The 16,594-nt window shown below is 43.8% G+C and overlaps 1 protein-coding gene across 1 annotated transcript in view; it reads right to left on the bottom strand.

Annotated features, from left to right (window-relative positions):
• The window catches only part of NRP2 (neuropilin 2), a 157,782-nt gene that overhangs the window by 110,051 nt on the left and 31,137 nt on the right, over positions 1 to 16,594 (bottom strand). Inside the window, 2 exon segments of the mRNA XM_032234293.1 lie at positions 3,162 to 3,511; positions 8,255 to 8,399. Coding sequence (XP_032090184.1) covers positions 3,162 to 3,511; positions 8,255 to 8,399 — 495 coding nt within the window.

Here is a 16,594-nt window from a genome sequence, read left to right on the forward strand (position 1 = left end):
TCTGTAAAATAATTGAGAGATGGGATATGGTGCTTCGGTTTCAAAATTACTCTCCCTTCCCTCTGTCTCCATCTCACCCTTTCCTCTGCTAGCCAGAGATTGTGGCCAACTGAAAAGTTCCATGCCTGAGAGCGGGATGCTCCTGCCAAAATGTAGTCCATCTGACAAACCACACTGCACGCTTTGGCACAGGACATGCCTCCTCTTAGCTAGATGTTGTCACCAGATATACTGACTCAAATCTGCTACAACTCTACTGGCTTCTTGTGTAAACACTACTGACTTCTGACTTGGCTCTTAACGGTCTTCTTTCCCTTACCCGCCCCACTCATTTTTTCCCCATCAAGTTCTAAAAGACACCTCTCTCTGATACCATATGTACTAATTCAAGTAATTGGCTAGCAGAAGCTAGCAGATTTAGAACCTTGGGCCTCCCGAACGAAGGTTTTAATAGCGGTGCAAAAGTTCGTCTCTTCAATCCTTAACAAGTAAGAATGCCATTGGAAAACTTGGGGAAATGAAGCAGAAGCTTCAATAAGAACAACCCAAAATAGGGGCTCTAAAGCAGGCTATTTTTTTAATCACAAATGGCCTGTACTCTACGCCCTCACCTTCCTCTGAATCCTATGAAGAACAATACCCTACTTCTCACCGAGGCGATAAAATGGAGACAAGGCAGGATACAGTGAACCAGGGCTGTGCCAAATGTTTTTTGCAGAAATGGTGACATTGATGGGGGGGAAATAATCAAGAGTCAACCATCAGGAGGTGGCACAGTGGTTAAATGCAGCACTGCAGGCTACTTCAGCTGACTGCAGTTCTGCAGTTCGGCTGTTCAAATCTCACCGGCTCAGGGTTGACTCAGCCTTCCATCCTTCCGAGGTGGGTAAAATGAGGACCCGGATTGTTGTTGGGGGGCGATATGCTGACTCTGTAAACCGCTTAGAGAGGGCTGAAAGCCCTATGAAGCGGTATATAAGTCTAACTGCTATTGCTATTGCTATCATCTTGCTAAAAAAAAAAACTGTAAAGAAAAAAGTAAAGGTTTCTCTGTCCAGTCATGTCCTACCATAGGGGGTAGTGCTTATCTCATCTTCTCTGTATTGATTCATTTGAAAAAACCATGCACAAATGCCATCATTTCTAACTTTGTTGTCTGTCTTGTTCTGTCTATCCAAGACACCAAGACACTCTGCAATAGCACGATAGAATTATTGGTAAGGCGTAGGACATGGTGGCTCAGTGGCTAAGACGCTGAGCTTGTCGATCAGAAAGGTCGGCAGTTTGGCGGCTTGAATCCCTAGCACCACATAACGGCGTGTGCTCCCATTACTTTTCCCAGCTTCTGTCAACATAGCAGTTCGAAAGCATGTAAAAATGCAAGTAAAAAAATAGGAACCGCCTTTGGTGAGAAGGTAACGGCGTTCTGGGCACCTTTGACATTTAGTCATGCTGGTCACATGACCACGGAGACATCTTCGGACAGCGCTGGCTCTTCGGCTTTGAAACAGAGATGAGCACTACCCCCTAGAGTCGGGAACGATCAGCACATACGTGCAAGGGGAACCTTCATCTTTACCTTAGGGAATGCTGGGTATGGATATGATCTCAGTGCTACATTTTTCATTCTCCCAGTCAAGCAGAGAAACACTTGTGGGTCAGGAAAAAAAGGGGAGACACCTCCCATCCCCACCCTGAGATACTGAGTCAAAAGACCTTTTTTTTAATCCAGCACTTTTGACCTCCCCAAAAAACAAACCCTGGAGCAGCAGTAAAATCCTATTTCAAGACTGGTGATGAGGTAGCCTCATGCACTTTTTGGAAAGTGCATGAAGAAGAGCCCAGGGAAGCAGAGGAGACTGTCTTGCATAGCAATAGCAATAGCAATAGCAGTTAGACTTATATACCGCTTCATAGGGCTTTCAGCCCTCTCTAAGCGGTTTACAGAGTCAGCATATTGCCCCCACAACCTGGGTCCTCATTTTACCCACCTCGGAAGGATGGAAGGCTGAGTCAACCTTGAGCCGGTGAGATTTGAACCGCTGAACTGCAGATAGCAGTCAGCTGAACTGGCCTGCAGTACTGCACTCTACCCACTGCGCCACCTCGGCATAGACGTCATGACTTCTAATCTCCCAACAGAGCATTCCCCAACATCTGTTGCTTGGCTCACTGGTGCTTATTTCTAACATCTGTTTTTCTATGCACAGTGAGTGGTCAATGGCTGCTGTTGGGCATTCAAAGACATATTCAGCCACGTGTGATCTTCACATGCAATCCGAAATGAAAAGGCCCAAGTGTAAATTTGCTATACGAGGGAAGAGAGAAAGAAGTGAAAAATAGGTGACACTTTCCAGCTTCTCAGTGTTCCAACTTTTCCACTACAGGAAGATGATCCTACTGCTAAATAGGAAGAAAGGAAGGGAGGAAAGGAGGAGGAGGAGGAGGAAGTACATTCATAGATAAGAGCCCTCCTCTTCCCCACATCCTTTTGAAACACACATTCATCTTAAATGGTCTTATGCTACTTCAATCATGTCAATTTTAAGCAGCTCGTTGAGAACTATTGCTTAACCCCTAATCACCAAAATAGAATAAGATTGTTTTTATACTGAGACAAGTGTGAAACATATGGCTTTGCAAGTAGGATTGTGATTTGAACAAAGACCCTTCGAAGTGATCATGTCTCCTGAAGCAAAGGCTCCCACTGGTGTAAACAGCCATAATGACTGCAGTTTGGCAGTGCAAATCTCACCAGGCTCAAGATTGTTTCAGCCTTTCATCCTTCTGAGGTTGATAAAAGAAGGGCCCAGATTGTTTGGGGGGGGGGGCAATATGCCGACTCTGTAAACTGCTTAGAGAGGGCTGTAAACAGAGGTGGGTTCCTACCGGTTTGCACCGGTTCGATAGAACCGGTTCGTCAAATCTACTGAACCGGTTAGAAGAGGTTCCACCAGTGGACCCGGAAAGCAGGCCACACCTACAGAAGAGGTTCCAAATTTTTTTGAAACCCACCACTGGCTGTAAAGCACTACAGAGCACTATATAAGTCTAAGTGCTATTGCTATAATAAACTTCACCAGAAAGGAAGAAGAAATAAAAGGGGGAAAAAGTACCAGTGCCCAGTAGCTCCCTATTACATTCCAACGAAGAGGTCTTACCTTCGGCTGCATGGTCCGGGGATCTTGTATTGAATGCCACTCTTTCCCATCCATGCTGTAGGCCACTTTAAACTTCTTCACAAAAGCTCGGGCCTCCGCCACGTTGATGCTGTCCCCACCTCGGGCTCCTTGGATAATCACTCCTTTCACATTCTTCGGGAGGCCCAGATCTACCTGCAGCCACTCCTCACTAGGCTGGGCTTGAGGGATGCGTGGGAACCATCCTGAGCGGCTGCTGACTAGGCGTGCCACGCTAGGAACCCAGTGATATTCTCTGGTAGAAGAAGCTGAGATCTGAGAGTCGGGGATAAGTCCCGAAAGCATCCCCAACATACTGGAACAGGGTGAATCTGTATGAAAAGGAGCAGCAGTGAGCATAGAAATGGCTACTATGCGAAATCAGGTGGGAGATAAAAAAATTCTGCCATGACATAGGAAGAATAATGCTCACTGCAATCAACTTCTAGGTGCTGAAGTTGATTGCAAAATATTTGAGGCTGCTTTGCTTTGCTTCATAATGGCTTTCATAGGTACCAATAATGATGTTACCTAATGAAACATTTGCAAGAAAACAAGCAAGCTCAGAAAGTATTAAGGACTCCAGCAGGGGTGGATTCCTGCATCCCCATGAGACTGCAACATTACTTATGTCCTGACCCAGAATTCCCAGATTTCAAAATGCCAGTTGAGCCAAGAAGCCATTTGAAATACCTTCGCTATGTAAAACAATTAAAATAAAAATCAAGATGCAATGGCTCTACATTTCTAAATCAGGTAAAAATGATAGGGTGAAGGGTCATTAAATCTCTGATCATCTCATGGCTGCAGCCTCATGTGAAAGAGCCGAGGTGGCGCAGTGGTTAGAGTGCAGTACTGCAAGCCACTTCAGCTGACTGCTATCTGCAGTTCGGCGGTTCAAATCTCACCGGCTCAAGGTTGACTCAGCCTTCCATCCTTCCGAGGTGGGTAAAATGAGGACCCGGATTGTTGTTGGGGCCAATATGCTGACTCTGTAAACCGCTTAGAGAGAGCTGAAAGCCCTATGAAGCGGTATATAAGTCTAACTGCTATTGCTATTGCTATTATTTGCATAGGCCAATTACTTCTCCTTCTTCTCCAACATTTGTACCGGACAATCGTGTTGTGCAAAATCCAGTATGAACTCTGGGCATTTTCCACACTTCACTTAGTGTCAGTCTTCCAAGAAAAAGATTAGGAAACACAGACCTTTAAGTGCTCAAATACCGATTAGCAGCAATGCTTAGTTACACCGTATGATTGCATGTCTGCCTGGAAACCCCCAGAGATGCAATAAAGCCTTGACACTGTTCTCCTGGTACAAAGGCCCAAGGGATACAAAACATCATTGCAGAACGTGAATACAAATTTTGTGTTCCCTAAAATGGTAGCTTTTGAACCAATGAGGCTGATTGTGGGCTACTTGGTAAGGAGGTAAAACTTAGTGCCTGATGAGGCTCATGACCCGTCAAAACCGTGTTCCACAAAAGCGCGGTCAAAGAAATCGCGTATGTGACGTCATCACAGCGCGACAAAAAAGATCGAAAAATTGAAATAAAAATTAAATTACAGCAAGCCGATTCACAGAAAGGTAAGCGTTAGGTTAAGGGTTAGGGTTAGGTTTAGAGCGTTAGCGTTACGTTTAGCGTTAGGTTAAGGGTTAGCGTTAGGTTTTTCGTTAGGTTAAGGGTTAGGTTTAGGGTTAGGTTTAGGGTTAGGTTAAGGGTTAGGTTTAGGGTTAGGTTAAGGGTTAGGTTTAGGGTTAGGTTTAGGGTTAGGTTAAGGGTTAGCGTTAGGTTTTTCGTTAGGTTAAGGGTTAGGTTTAGGGTTAGGTTTAGGGTTAGGTTTAGGGTTAGGTTTAGGGTTAGGTTAAGGGTTAGGTTTAGGGTTAGGTTTAGGGTTAGGTTTGGGGGGGTTAGGGTAAGGTTTTCGCTTTATTTTTACATTTTTCGATCTTTTTCGTCGCGCTGTGATGACGTCACATACGCGCTTTCGTCGACCGCGATTTTGTTGTCCGCGGTTTTGTGGTGGAACCATGAGGCTAACAGAACCTTTGTCATGTGGGTATTTAAGAAGACCACAAGCCCAATATGCATAGCCTTGAACTTTAATGCTGGAATGACTCAAACACAAACTTGCCCACCGCCCTAATAAATCTTCACATTTTTTTTAAAACAAGCAAGCTGCAGCCACTGGAATGGGAATTTTCCCATATATAATATAAAGCTTTGATGTAGCAATTTGCAATAGGACCACAGCAGATAAAGAAAGCTGTAATACCTCTCTCCCTGATTACCATATGAAATATCATCTCCTTTCTCAGCAGCTGCATTTGCATTTTTTTAAAGTATGCAGGTTGAAGAAAAAAATGCATTTCAGGATAATTTAAGGAGACACAAACATTTTTGGAGTTTCTAAAAGAATGCACAGCTTTTAAAAACACTAAAAATGCAGGAAATCTTTGAGGGGAAAAAAAAGACTTGTAAACTGGGTTCCTATTGTGATCCCTTTGGTAAGTCTTTCTTGCAATACTAGTTAAGTTTCATGGAGAATTTCCCTCCAGAGGCAAGGTCTTAGTACAGATAGTCCTTGACTTACAACCAGTCACTCAGAGGCATTTCAAAGTTATAGAATACAGCAGCAGAGTTGGAAGGGACCTTGAAGGTCTTCTAGTCCAACCCCCTGCCTAGGCAGGAAACCCTACATTATTTCAGACAAATGGACATCCAACATCTTCTTAAAAACTTCCAGTGTTGGAGCATTCACAACTTCTGGAGGCAAGTTGTTCCACTGATTAATTGTTCTAACTGTCAGGAAATTTCTCCTCAGGTCTAAGTTGCTTCTCTCCTTGATTAGTTTCCACCCATTGCTTCTTGTTCTGCCCTCAGGTGCCTTGGAGAATAGTTTGACTCCCTCTTCTTTGTGGCAACCCCTGAGATATTGGAAGGCTGCTATCATGTCTCCCCTAGTCCTTCTTGTCATTAAACTAGACATGCCCAGTTCCTCTAACCGTTCTTCATATGTTTTAGCCTCCTATGATAGACCTCCCTGTGTTAGATCCGTGGAAAGAACCAGGCGGGAGGCGTCTGAGGTAACCGTAAGTAACACAACGTTTATTGCAGGCAAGAACGAACAACAGTAGTAGACCGGCCCCCTTCCTCCATCTGACAGCTTTTTATATAGAGCTGTCAGACGGGAGGACCAATAGCCGCGCGTATGACAGCCCGGCAACTTGCAGGTCGCGCCTGATTGGATAAGGCGCGCCTGGCTGTTGACGAGCTGTCATTCGTAAGTCCGAGGACTTACTCGGGCTTCAACACCCTAGGTACCAGTGGTGGGTTCCGGATGGTACGGCCCGGAACAGCTGTACCAGTGGTAGCGGGAGCAGCGGCCACCGTTCCGGTATGGTGGCTCATTTTGGCCCACTCGCCCGCCAGCATTCCTTACCTGTTTTTGAAGCAACTGGGCCAATTGCACATGCGCACAGCATGTGGCGCCTGCACAACCTCCGCCGAGAAACTGGGTGTCGCAGGACAATGGCCTGTGCATGCGTGTGCAGTGTGCGTGCCCGACTAGGACGCCCGGCCCGTGCGCAGCGTAGCGGTTGCGACAGGATCTGGAACCCACCACTGCTAGGTACTACTGATGATCCAAATTCAATCTGATGGCTTCCCCCTCCCCTCCCCCTATGGTCAATTTACAACGGTTTGGGGTTGGTTGGTTTGTTGCCAGAAATTGATATTTACTTCTCATTTCAGGCAACAAATGCTCCTTGCAGACAATGGATTTGCTTAGTGACCGCTGCAAAAAAAATTCATGTGTCTGGGTATGGCCACCTTAACAACTAGCATAACTTACAACTGTCATTCTGCCATCAATGAGTGAGAACTATCTGTAGCAATAGCAATGGCAGTTAGACTTATATACCGCTTCATAGGGCTTTCAGCCCTCTCTAAGCAGTTTACAGAGTCAGCATATCGCCCCCACAATCTGGGTCCTCATTTCACCCACCTCGGAAGTATGGGAGGCTGAGTCAACCTTGAGCCGGTGAGATTTGAACCGCTGAACTGCAGATAACAGTCAGCTGGAAGTGGCCTGCAGTACTGTACCCTAACCACTGCGCCACCTCGGTTCTAAAGGGAATGTAGTCGGTGGACTAGGATGGTTTGGTTTGTGGGGGTTTGGGGCTAAGTCATATGTATCCCCTTCCCAAAACTAATGAAATAATCTGAAGCGCCCATCTCAAAACATTTCTCTGCACAGGAAGCTTCCATAGTTGTGACACCAACCGCAACTAGGTTAGTTTGTAGGGTTGAGCAAAGGCAGAAAACTGTGAGTCTTTTTTAGCGACAGAAAAGGATGGGCACTTAGCAAGGAGGAGCTAAGTTCAATGTAAAGATGCTATCAATTTTCTATTCTTTTTTCCAATATATTTTAGACTGTTTTTGTTAAAGATTTATACCGTGTATGGGTTCTGGGAAGTCAGGGGAGGAAAGGTTGGAGGGGGTTGGGGGGGGAGGGAGGGATGAATATTTGGCTTGACGAGGGGTGTTAGATTTTAATGTAATATGATTGCACATGTATACTGTCTTCTCTTATTTTTTCTTTAAAACTAAGATATGTTAAGTATATTGATATGGAAGCATAAATATCGTCAACATAGAATGGAGTTCGCTCAGAAGCTGAAATACACCAATGAGAGGAAGAGTGGGAAACAGAGGAGAGAAGAAAGATAGGAAGAGAGGGATAGGAGAGAGGGTAAGGGGGGAAGATGAGGAGGATAAGGAGGAGTGGAATGTAGAGAGAGGAGAAGGAGAAAGGAAGGGGAAGTAGAGTAGGAAAGGATGATGGAGGGAAGAAAGGAGGTAGGAGAGAGGTAGAAGAAAGAGGTGTACGGAGAGCAGAAGAGCAAATAATGGGTTTTTATCTTTCTGGGCGTTGATGGCAAGAGGAACTGATGTAATTACTACTTAATACAATAGGATATTGGCTATGTAATAGTATATATGTGATGATATGTTATGAAAGTGGAAAATAAAAAAGTACATTTAAAAAAAAAAGAAAGGGACAGGCACCTGTAATTCGGCAGCCGTACAGCTCCAGTCGAAGGGCGATTCCACTGTGCCAAACCTGGGGACGGATCCGCACAAACCGAGTCAGCACTGGAGCATGGATTTTGTTCAGAACCACTTCAGAAGCATCCGTGTTGGCCTGAAATACCTGAGAAAGAGACATTCTCAATATTACACTTGCTTCACTGCGTAAAACTGAGCAAAATAGAAAGGAACAGATAGGAAATGTGAGCAATTGATTATGTAATAATACAAAGTAGTGGAATAATTACTTTTCCATTTGAATTCTTTGCCATGGCTAAGAATAATTTTCAACTCGGCACCACGTTTAGAAAAAAGCATTTTTCCTCCTGTGCGATTGGCAGTGCTAAGCTGGATGGATGAAACTCCATTCAGTCCTACTGTAACAGCAACAGCAACTTAAAAATATAATTCCAGACAAATCAATTAAATAAGAACTACTTCTGGTTTTGAGCAGACAAATCTGAAGCACCTTGGCTTAATTCCCAGAAGTGCAAGATGCTCAAAACCCTCCTAAAATCTAGGCTGCATTTGCCTAAAATAGAGCATGCAAACAAAAATAACTTGAACTACAGATTTTACCCATTTATATTTGAGTTTCAATATTTACAAAGCGGGCGTAAGCAGTAATGATTATTGTCTCCAGTAAATTTTGGCAATGCAGATTCAAATCGGCAAATTAATAAGTGAAGACCAGTGTTGTTGGTGTACAATACTTTGGTTTCTCCCATGGAATTATAATCCACCCAAGAAAAGATGCCAGTCATTTCTCTTCTATGTCCATGTGCAGACAAGGAAAAACATTTTAATAAGAATAAGACTTGATGCAACGTATGTTGCAGAATTATTTGAACAAACTCCTGTCTTACCAGATGGTCATAATCCTTAATTACCATATGGACCATTTCTTCCCCCTTTTTCTTCTACTTTTTAATAGCTCGGGAAAGAAGCAGCAATTTTTGATTTATCCTTTGTTTAATACAAAGACCAAAAAGAAAAAAATTATACAAGAAATTGTCGCCATATTTTATTTTATTACTTCAATTTATTTGCTGTTCCTTTTCCAAAGAGTCCAGCAATTTACAATTAACAGCATACTATTAAAAGACAGAAAATTGACGGCGTAAGCATAAAAGCATGACGTGTCATCATTTGGAGGGCAACATTCCTAAATAGCTGTCTTTAAAGCCACGTTCAGGAAGGGACAGTTGAAAATTTCTAGAGGCAGGCTGTTCCAGAAGTGAGGCGAGAGAGCATCACGGAGGGGGCACAAACATGGGACCTTTTTACATCTGGAACCTCTAAACAGGTGAGTTCTTTATTTATTTTTTTATTTTTTTATTTTTTATGTAAATGTGTTTTTATTTTCCATTTTCCATTTTCGTACAGTCACATATATACTGTGCACAACCGGGGCCATGTAACATTAAACAATAAACACAGCCATTCCTCTTGTCAATAATACCCCCCAAAATAGAAACCCAATGTACCTCTTCAACCCTCTGTACACCCTTACTTTCGCCCCCCTCCAACTTTCCATCTTCCCTCCATCATTCCCCTCTACCCTACTTCCCCTCCCCCTCTACCACTCCTCGCTCCCGATACACTCCCTCCCTTCTCACCCTCCCTCCAATCTTCTCTCCCACCCCCTCTACCCCTCTTTCTTCTATCCCTCTAACAGGTGAGTTCTAATAGATCTCACCAGACAACAGAAAAGCTTTTATTGCTGGTGCTGGTGGTGTTTGTAATATGATCTCTGCATTTCACAAACGATCAACTTTTCACATAATGTTCTCTTGTGCTTTTTTAGGGGGGGGGGATACAGGAATCACTAAATTTTGTATGTACCTTCACATATATCCCTTTGATGTGGCTTAAGGAGACTGCCAACCTAACGGACACCGATTGTAAAGTAAAAGTTAAAACAATTGAGAGGTTAAGAATCCTGGGATTTCAGGCAAGGCGTTGTTTGGAGATCCCATGACATTTCCCTCAGATTCCAGGGGAGCTAGGATTAAAGAAACAATGCAGATGTTTCCTCTGTTTGAAACAATTTAGTCATCCCGGGGCCAAAATAGTTTGCCAGAACCAATGTATCACGACTGCTGTGGCCGCTGTGTGAACCTGTGTTCTGCATGAAAGCAGGGGAGAGCCATTCTTCTAACACAGAGCGTGAGAAGAAAGTATCGTGCAGAGCCTTGGGCAAAAAGGCTAACCTAGTGTAGAACTAATGCCTCTAAACGCATACCAGGGCCTCCTTTTGCCACTCAAGAGCACATGCAAGCACCTCACCAGAGAGGAGAGTGGCAAAGGGGATGATGGCTGCATTCTCTCCAACCATCAGGTCATGCAGCTTGTGACAGCTGGTTAGTGGTGGTGGTGGGGGAGAGGAGCTCAGTGCTACTGAGAAGACTCCCTGTTAACTTCATGCTAAAGTCAGAGGAAGCAGGCAAGGTGGTTCCACCACAAAACCGTGGTAGACTAAAGCGCGGTGACAAAACTGCATCGTCAAAACCGTGCGACAACAGTGCGCCGACAACAGCGCGCCGACAGCAGCGCGCTGTAACATAACCCTAAAAATAACCCTAAACCTAACCCTTAACCTAACGCTAAACCTACCCTAAACCTACCCTAAACCTACCCTAAACCTAACCCTAACCCTAACCCTAAACCTAACCCTAAACCTTACCTTAAGTTAAATCGCGCTTCTGTTGGCGCGCTGTTGTCGGCGCGCTGTTGTCGGCGCGCTTTTGACATCGCGGTTTTAGCGCCGCGGTGTTGTCGGCGCGCTTTTGACGTTCGCGGTTATGTCGTGCCACAGGCAAGGTAGTTAGCATAATTAGCACTTTCTTGCCCTCAAGGGTAGCAAAGTAGTGGCAAGGCAACAAAGAATATATGCTTGTAAATCTGTGCTGATAACTGAGGTTTAGAGTTTAACAGAAATGCTAAATCAAAAGATACACTGCGGATCACTCTGGCAAGCAAGATTGATGTGTTTTTAATATGAGATTTTATCCTCAACAGGCCACCCTTTCCCCTATCTTTCCCTTACGCGGCAGTCACCAGATATCCTTTTCCGCAGGAAGCCTGGATGTATCGGTGTCTGCCGTGAGTGGCTTTCACCTCTGCCAATATCCATATGTATGTGCACGCAGATGTATTTTGATACCGCTGTAAAGCATTCCATGTTGAGTCAGCCCACCTAAGATGACATTGTAGCATGCCATCTAAGAACCCAAGACAGGGGAGACCCATTATAACTTCATTCCTGTCCTTATTCCTCGCTCTTCGACATTTTTGCAACTTCAGCCTCGTCCCCTTCTTTCTACAAAGTCGTTTCTCTGAAATGGGTTTAATTCCTCGCCCCTTCAGCCACCTCTTCTGTTGACTTATTCCATGTGGTGATTTCTCTTTTCTCTGTCTTGTTTCCTTGGTTTTCACACTAATTTTGATTCAAGCTTCCTTTGTAGTGTGAAAGTTATAGAGGGGGTTATTCTTATTTGAAGTGGTGTTGTATGCCAATCATTTTAGCAACTTACATTTTCTCATTTACACTGGTGGAACAAGATCGGGAAGAATTTTGTGACGGCATCATCTTTTTCAATCCTTTCTGTACAGCTGATAAATAATCCAAACACTATTTTTTTTTCAAAGGAAAGTGTTAACAGCCTTCCTGCTCATCACAACTTTAGGCTAAATTCATTCATTAGGCACACTATGATTCAGCCAGGTGCCTAATTCCAAACAGATGTGCAAAGACTAAAGATTCCTCCAGAAACAGCAGGATTTAGGTATGTGTAACTGGCAACAAAAATCAAACCAAATGTTCCTAGCCCAATTATGCTATTTCAAAGACAATGAAGTATCTATTGTTACCTAGGGCTCCAGTCTCTTTGGAAAAAGAACATTTTCCTTGCTACTGTACTGAGAGCAAGATCCAAACTGAATTACTTGCTGTATTTCTTCCAAGTAAAGGTAATCCTACAGTGTCAGCCTCTTCGTTGTTTCTCCTAATGGTGCCTTTGCCACAAATTATTACTGCTAAAAATCCCCAAGACAATCTCTTGATCACATTATTTACTGCCCCAACCCACCCAAGCTGAAGACACAAATTTCTACAGATATCACTGTCCTTGATGCAGTCCGCCTAACTAAGAGCACTTTTGGGTTTCCCTTAAATGTTGGAAATTATAGATTCAAGCTGCCTGATACATGCACTCCATGTCTCGAAAGACCTGTGCCTAGTCATATGCTTATTAATCCAATCTGCTCACAAGGGACTTGGGTATCGGAGTTAATAGCAAAGTCCAAAACTATGATCAAAGCACAACCTTCCTTTTCGGTTAAGAATAAACATGATACCCATGGGTCCCTGTTACCTGTATTTGTGGAGCAAAACACAGAATGCTGATTTTTGGCTTTTTGATGTCTGGTTTAATAAGCTTAATCAGGCAACCTCCTGCTCTTCCTATCCCCTATGCCCTCCCTTCCCTTATGGTTGCATACTATATTTGTTGGCAGTTTTCCTATTGTATTTGTTGGCAGTTTTTCTGGCCCCATGTGAAAAGGAGGTGGGGAGAGAGGGAGGGAGGTGGGGGAGAGAAAGAGAGAGAAATATTTCCCTGCAAATGCCTCTGATTGTATAAAATGTCTATAGCTCAATATAAAACTCCAGGGGTCTTTCGGCTAAAACATGGACTAGAACACACACATCTATTTTGCAATGTATTCTCAATGTATACTTCCTGTATTTACCTTCTTTGAGGGGGGGGGGGTGTAAGGGGAATGAGAATCACTCCAGGAGGCAGGAAGTGGCTCAAAATGAGGATTCAAATGCCTTTAACAGTAATGCAATTTTTTTTCCTGGAACATTGTACATAAAATGAAATGTTTAAATTGGCTTTTTTGGGGGGGAGCAGAGGTGGGTTCCTACTAGTTCGCACCTATTCGGTAGAACCGGTTCGTCAAATCTACCAAACCGGTTAGAAGAGGTTCCACCAATGGACCCGGAAAGCAGGCCACACCTACAGAAGAGCTTCCAACATTTTTTGAAACCCACCACTGGTCCTTGGATGTGATTATTCTACACTATCATGCTCATATTTATAAAACTCAGTGCCTCTGTGAAAGGTAAGGATGACTACTGCGTTTGTGGTGCAATCAGAACATTGCGTGTGTTGAAGTTGTTTTAACGCAAACCAAAGATGCCTTTTAAAAAACAAGTTTGCATCCTATCCTTTGGATAGTCAGATGCAGTGGTGGGTTTCAAAAATTGTTCGAACCTACTCTGTGGGTGTGGCCTCCTTTGTGGGAGTGGCTTGCCGCCCATGTGACTGGATGGGAGTGGCTTGCCGCCCATGTGACCGGATATGAAGATGCCGACGACACTTGTCAGAACCACCTTAAATTCCCTCACACACAGCACTGGCATGCATCAGAATACAACATAAACTTGTTTTTTAAAAGGCATCTTTGGTTTGCGTTAAAACAACTTCAACACACGCAATGTTCTGATTGCACCACAAACGCAGGAGTCATCCTTACCTTTCACAGAGGCACTGAGTTTTATAAATAGGAGCATGATAGTGTAGAATAATCATATCTAATTCAATTTTGGACCCTCTTCTGTAGGTGTGGCCTGCTTTCCGGGTCCACTGGTGGAACCTCTTCTAACCGGTTCGGTAGATTTCACGAACCGGTTCTACCGAATAGGTGCGAACTGGTAGGAACCCACTCTGGTCAGATGCCACACTGATCAACATAAATTAGTGTGCCAATCAATATGAGAACTGAAGGCTTCCCTATAAACCCTCTGTTATCCAACAACCACAGGTTGCCTGTCAAAATGTATTCCAGAAGCAAATTTCATAGTCATCCTCCCCTAGTCAGCCATCTTTTCTCCAAGAATGTGATTTATAGGAGCAGCACGGAAGAAATGAAGCTAAGCGGTGGGGGAAGGGTGTTTCCTTTTACACCGCACTGGGGAAATGTGAAAATGAGACATGAATGGCCAGATTGTAATGCGGCAATATTGTGTCACCTCCAGACCTTTTCATCTTCAGTCTGGTATGAAATATGAATGACTATCATCCAACTCTGCTAGGTTGGAATGAGCCTTTTTGAAGGAGAATATATGAATAACCACAAAACGCCATCGCCTACACCGGGCTGCTAAATCTGATCATCACAGCCTTGGTGTTCAAAGCATAAAATATGAGGATTAGCTTCAGGTTTCTATACACCAGTTGCAAAAAAATGCAAATTAAGCTGAAGAAATCAAGCTGTGGTTCCTCCTCCCGAAATCCTTGTGCTTGATCTATCGCAGGGAATATTCCGCACAGGCTTTCATTTTTATTGGAACTAAATGCGAACAGCAAGTTTTTAAAGTCACAAGTAGCACAAAGCCAAATATGCTTTTAAAGGCAAAGAAGCAACATTAAAAGCTTTTAAGAAGTGGCTTTCTTATTTTGTCATTTACACACCAGCACAGAGTGCTTGAACCTCATATTCTTGACAGATATGAAATGTTTCATGTCAACAATTCTTTACTTATTTAGCTAATGCAAAGTTACTTTAAATGGGCTCTCACTATATGCCAATACAGATGGTAATTTGTATTGGCATATAGTAATTTTAACAACCCATACTCTAGTCTACAGATTTTCTGTGGAGGATCAATCTTGTATATACTAAGGCAGAGAATATCAATGTAAATGAAAGAAATTGATAAAACAGAACTATTCAGCTTTGACCTGTGAAGCTAAGCCTAACCACTAAGGTATGTAGTGTGATCAGGGCCGGATTTTCCTGTAGGCTAACTAGGCTTCAGCCTAGGGCCTCAAGATCAAGAGGGGCCCTACATTCAAATTGTTAGCAAAATTAAAATTACACTATTCTAAAAACAGTGAACACTAAAACACTGAACCGAAAATAAGGAGAAATTCTACGCATATGACTAATAAACAAACATAAAAATGTATTGGTTAAGATCGTTCCAGCACCGCGGCAGTTGGGGAGCCCGCCCACGTTCCCGGCACCGGCGGTCGGGCGAGAGGCGCGGCCGCTCCCAGTAGCCGCCCGGTCGATGCGGAGCCCACCAGCGGCCAGGCAGGTGAGGGCGAGGGGGCCGAGCCGGGTAGCTGAGCGCAGCAGGGGAGGCGGCTGGCCTCGCTGCCTTTGCCGCAGAGCAGAGCCGCCCTCCGTCGGGAGGCCAGCTATATATATTGATATATATTGATATATATCACAGTAATGATGTATTTTATTGTCTCTCATGTAATTTACAAACTTAAAAATGGGAGGTGAAAGGGCCTCATAAGTGGAATAGCCTAGGGCCTCTTTTCATCTAAATCCGGCCCTGAGTGTGATATGGCCGATCTTTTACGAAGTCCTCTCACTGTAGCTTAAGTAGTCTCCAAAAACAGCCATTAATGAGCTGAGCTGCTTTTAATTCAGTGGAACACAAGATCCTTTTGTGAAACCACAGACATGTGAATTTCCATGTGTTTCCACTCAGGCACAATACAATTGAGAAAAATGAAAGAAGAAAAGGGGGCCACGCAGAAGAACGCCTCAGGGATTGCAGGTTAGGTTTTGGATAACTGAAAGGAATCCAACCCAGTTCCATCATTTCTTTGAATTGCAGGAGCATTAGAGATGCACGTCCTGCTTACCTTACCCCATGCATAATCTTTCCCACTCATTCAGATTACCTGACGTGTCCAGATAAAAGAAAGATATCAATAATCAAGGAATGCTGATCTGCATTATTAATTTGCTTAGAGACACCACGAAGAGGGTGTGAAAACAACATAGTTGAATGCATTTAACCACTGGTGGCCCAGTGGTTAAATGCAGCACTGCAGGCTACTTCAGCTGACTGCAGTTCTGCAGTTCAGCGGTTCAAATCTCATCGGCTCAAGGTTGACTCAGCCTTCCATCCTTCCGAGGTGGGTAAAATGAGGACCCAGATTGTTGTTGGGGGCGATATGCTGACTCTGTAAACCGCTTAGAGAGGGCTGAAAGCCCTATGAAGCGGTATATAAGTCAAACTGCTATTGCTATTTCTTTCCCCCTCTTTTATGCCCTCTGAGCCCCCACATGCTTCCAATTGTCCTCAACCTCTAAATCAAAATCATGATTCTCTTGGTGTTAAAGTGTTCCCTTGTCATTTCATTTTTAAAAGCTGCATTAGTTCCAGTGAGTGTAGAAACCCTGCCAGTTACAGTATCAGAAGGGAAGGTAGTGGAAGGGGCTGGTTATGATCCCCAGGAACTTTTACCTTATTTATTTTTTAGTGCCGGTTTTGTTGTCAAGAATTTG

The sequence above is a fragment of the Thamnophis elegans genome, chromosome 1 (genome assembly GCF_009769535.1).
Source record: "Thamnophis elegans isolate rThaEle1 chromosome 1, rThaEle1.pri, whole genome shotgun sequence".
Lineage (NCBI taxonomy): Eukaryota > Metazoa > Chordata > Lepidosauria > Squamata > Colubridae > Thamnophis > Thamnophis elegans.